General features: G+C 51.5%; 2 protein-coding genes across 2 annotated transcripts; both read right to left on the minus strand.

Annotated features, from left to right (window-relative positions):
- Positions 1-181: 181 nt before the first annotated feature.
- BJ212DRAFT_1420268 (uncharacterized protein) lies at positions 182-1208 on the minus strand. Its single transcript, XM_041337625.1, has 3 exons — positions 822-1208; positions 423-761; positions 182-366 (listed from the first exon to the last, which is right to left on the minus strand). The coding sequence occupies exons 1-3, from the start codon at positions 996-998 to the stop codon at positions 271-273; spliced, it is 612 nt and encodes a 203-aa protein (XP_041184753.1). The 5' UTR covers positions 999-1208; the 3' UTR covers positions 182-270.
- A 350-nt stretch (positions 1209-1558) lies between these two features.
- Positions 1559-3491, minus strand: BJ212DRAFT_1491129 (uncharacterized protein; the record flags this gene model as incomplete). Its single annotated transcript, XM_041341488.1, has 2 exons — positions 1559-2092; positions 2148-3491. The coding sequence occupies 2 exons, from the start codon at positions 3489-3491 to the stop codon at positions 1559-1561; spliced, it is 1878 nt and encodes a 625-aa protein (XP_041184754.1).
- Between the last annotated feature and the right edge of the window lie 13 nt (positions 3492-3504).

Raw genomic sequence — 3504 nt, forward strand, 5'->3', positions numbered from 1 at the left:
GGAAGAAGAAACGCATTGTTTGTTTAGAATGGTATGGACTGCTGAGGGCTTGAATGATTTCTTTGAGGTGGGTGGAGGCTGGTGACGGTAGGAAGATGACTGCTTTTATATTAGCCCCACTCAATTTCATTTTAGTTTTCTATTGCGAATGAGTGTGTATTGCGATGGGGAATAAGCAAGTGAGAGTAAGTAAAATGATACATCGCACGCGGTTGCGCATGCCACCTCAGGTTACCCCATATGCTATGATAGACTTTATTACCCCGAATATCATATATTATCCGTGATGCCTCGAATCTCCTGAGAATTTCTGTTCTTGGCTTTCGCGATCTTTCGTTGAGCATCGTGACCGCTGTTGCTCGTGCACTGTGCAGTTTACAGGTTGTGTGACGTTTGACGGCGAGTCGATTGTTATGACTCACAACAAGGTGTCTCTGACAACGTCCCTTCTCGTGTTTCGAGCATCCAATTATACGCACTGTGCTGTGAGGCGTCGGCCGTCTCCTGACCGATGTTCTGACGTGGCAGTGCATGGATCGTTTCCCGCCTTGTTTCCGGCACAGCCTGCCGTGATTGCCAGTCATCTGAGCAATTTGATGGCTGACTCTCTGCGCTGACGTTCTATCTAGCACTACTAGCCGCACTAGTGTTCGTCGCACGAAAGCCGCTAATGTTGATGCCATTGGCGGCGTTTTGGAAATTGGGATCGAAGTGAAATATTGCAGAATATAGCCCAGCACAAAGATTGTGATACAACAGTGCTAGTATGATTACAAGTCAAATATCAATGTTGGCCAATTCGGGAGGACTGGGGTATTTACCTGATGCACTGATTCCGAGTCGGAATGTGCGTGCTCCGAGTTGTACATCTGAGTTACTGTACATGGTTGACATCGGTGCCAAGCAGTAGACAAGTGCACAGGACTCGGGATTCGCATGAGAATGAAGGTTGTCGTACTTTGGACGTCGGAAAGGTCAGTTCTGAGTCCAGAGGACATGGAAGCATTGAACTCATCCTGAATGGTGCCGGTGAAATTTGAGACTTCGAGGCACAGATAGGATCAGTGCCATAAACGGAAATAAGATTTGCAGCCCGAAAGATGGAGCTAACAGTGTTGTTACCTCTACCCAAGTAGTATACACGTAGGAGCGAGAGCTTGATCATGAGAAAGAGAGCAGGATTACTATAAGAAGCTAGGAACTCATCTACGTATCAGGTTAGAAATGCTTCCCCCATTCATCGGTCCGAAGGACTGTGACTCGAATGGCCCGGCTAACGATCGCACGCGCGCCGACAAATTAATCAAGTGACGGTGTATCATTCACTAGAGACCGTACAAGAATCTTAGTCAAGATATCGCATCATCAGTCGTAAGGAGGTAACCGTAATCTACATAGAAGATCAAGTATGATAGGTATCGCAAAGTCAGGAGGTATCGCAGAAAGTATAATGAAGCATTCAGTTCACAGAGATGAATAAGTAAGGAAAAAATCGCATCAATAGAATAGCTCTACCCCAGCGCTTGGAAGAGAACGCATCTCATAGCGCTGGATCATCTCAAATCTCGGCCCTGATTCGTTCTTGAAACCATGGTGTAGGCGTGCTCATCGCGTCCTCAGAGCCAGAAGTGACAGTCGTTCTCGTCACCTCTGTATCATCACTCGTTACCGTTGTACCACCCACACTACGGATCGTTGGTTGGGAGAGCGCTGAACGAGTGGAGAATGAGGGCATAGGACCAAGGATCGACGTGCGGCTGCCTGGCTCTGCGAACTGGTCCTCAAATTCCTCAGTGGCGCGGGACATATACTGCGAGGGATCTGCATATCCAAACGCGCTCACAGATGGTGAGATAGGACCAAACGGTCGACTAGAATTTAGCGATGCAGAGGACGTAGTTGTTACACGTGAGTGGGCGGAATTTGCAGAAGGACGAGAGGAATTGGACCCTGAGAGATTGAAAGCACGTGCGAAGGATGTGGGTGCTGATCCTGAAGATGAACGTGCAGAGTAGGGGCTTAGGTGCGAACGCATAGAGTGCAAAGACCCTCGCTCAGAGACCAAGGGATTCCCTTGATGGATGACTTGGGGCTGTATCGCCAAATATCGTTAGTCCAAGATTCTCAACAGTGGTCTCCAAACTTACAGTTCCAAACGGGGTTCTCTGTTCACTTGGGTCTGGTCCTTCACTGACACCAAGGAAGCCACCAGCTAAGTTCCTCCAACCATCACCTGCTCGTGGCGGCTCAGCATCGAGAACATCGATTGTGATACCGGCGCCATTTGACGAGCCCGTGATAACGGACAACGAGTCTCTCCATGCATGGCGACTGGACAATGGGACAAGACCTGGCGGCAAAGGTTTCCCGCTCGTCGAAGCAGATGAGAAAGGTGCTGGTGCTGGTATATCCAGAACGTCGATGCCTGTGGGAGACAATGGGCTGGGACCCCTACTACCCAGCGAATCATATGGATCATCATATGCTGGTGGTGCTCCACTCGGCATAGAAAATGCAAAGTCTGTTGCAGGCACTGCGCTTGCCCTCTGACTCGCAGGCGTGATTGCTCTGGAAGGAAGGGAAACTGGAGTGCCCATACGGGAGACTGCGTCATGGTACACCGTATTTCCAGATACTGCGCTCTTAGCGCTCACGCCTGACATCGGACGTTCTCCAGCAGGGGTATGGCCTACACCAAGCCTGCGGCCGAGCAAAGATTGAACTGCCTCGGCGTCTTTATCTGATCCCCTGCGCGAGTTTGATCCGCTGCGAGATGACGAAGATCCAAACCAGCTCCTTCGCAGACGAGAGAAGGAGTTACGCCAGCTGCCGGGTCCTGCGACAGGCTGGGTATTCGTGGAGTCGTCATCTTGCGGGCTGCGGGAACCGAGCTCCTGGACGCGTACGCGGCGAGCAGTGAAGACTTTTGAGTCCTCCAGGTCACTCGTTGGGTAAGAGGCACTGCGGACGGATTTTTCCTTTTCATTAAGTAGGGAGCGGTCTGAAGGTTTACGGGTAGCTGTGCCCTCGAAAGGTGGGGGTGGAAGTAGGGGGGCGATGTGCTCAGGCAGAGAAGGATGACTTGAGCTATACATGCGCGGTCGGGGTATGTCTTCGAGCTCTTCATTATCTTCAATGCGGAGGAGCTCTCCGGGAGGCATGATGTGGCTTAGCACCTCGTTGCTGGCGTGGGCAGGGATGCCATCACCACTGCATGCCTGTCCAAAGTTTCCTGAGCCAGGCAGGACGACGCCATAGTCAGTCGAAGCCTGGGAAGATCTTGTTCGGTCGGAGCCCGTGCTCCCTACAATACGGGGTGGCGCTGCACCGGGCGGAAGAGAAGATACTGGACGTGGACGACGTTCAGGATCGGTAGCGGTGCTGCGACGGAGGAAAGAATCTGCTTCGTCATCACCACTGTCGCGAGGAGAACCCAGACCGGCTGGACGGTTCTCCTCGTCGCCGGTTGGATCTGGGTAAGAACATTCCATCCTGTCCATATAG

Source organism: Suillus subaureus, assembly GCF_016647635.1.
Source record: "Suillus subaureus strain MN1 chromosome Unknown BJ212scaffold_657, whole genome shotgun sequence".
In the NCBI taxonomy this organism is placed as follows: Eukaryota; Fungi; Basidiomycota; class Agaricomycetes; order Boletales; family Suillaceae; genus Suillus; species Suillus subaureus.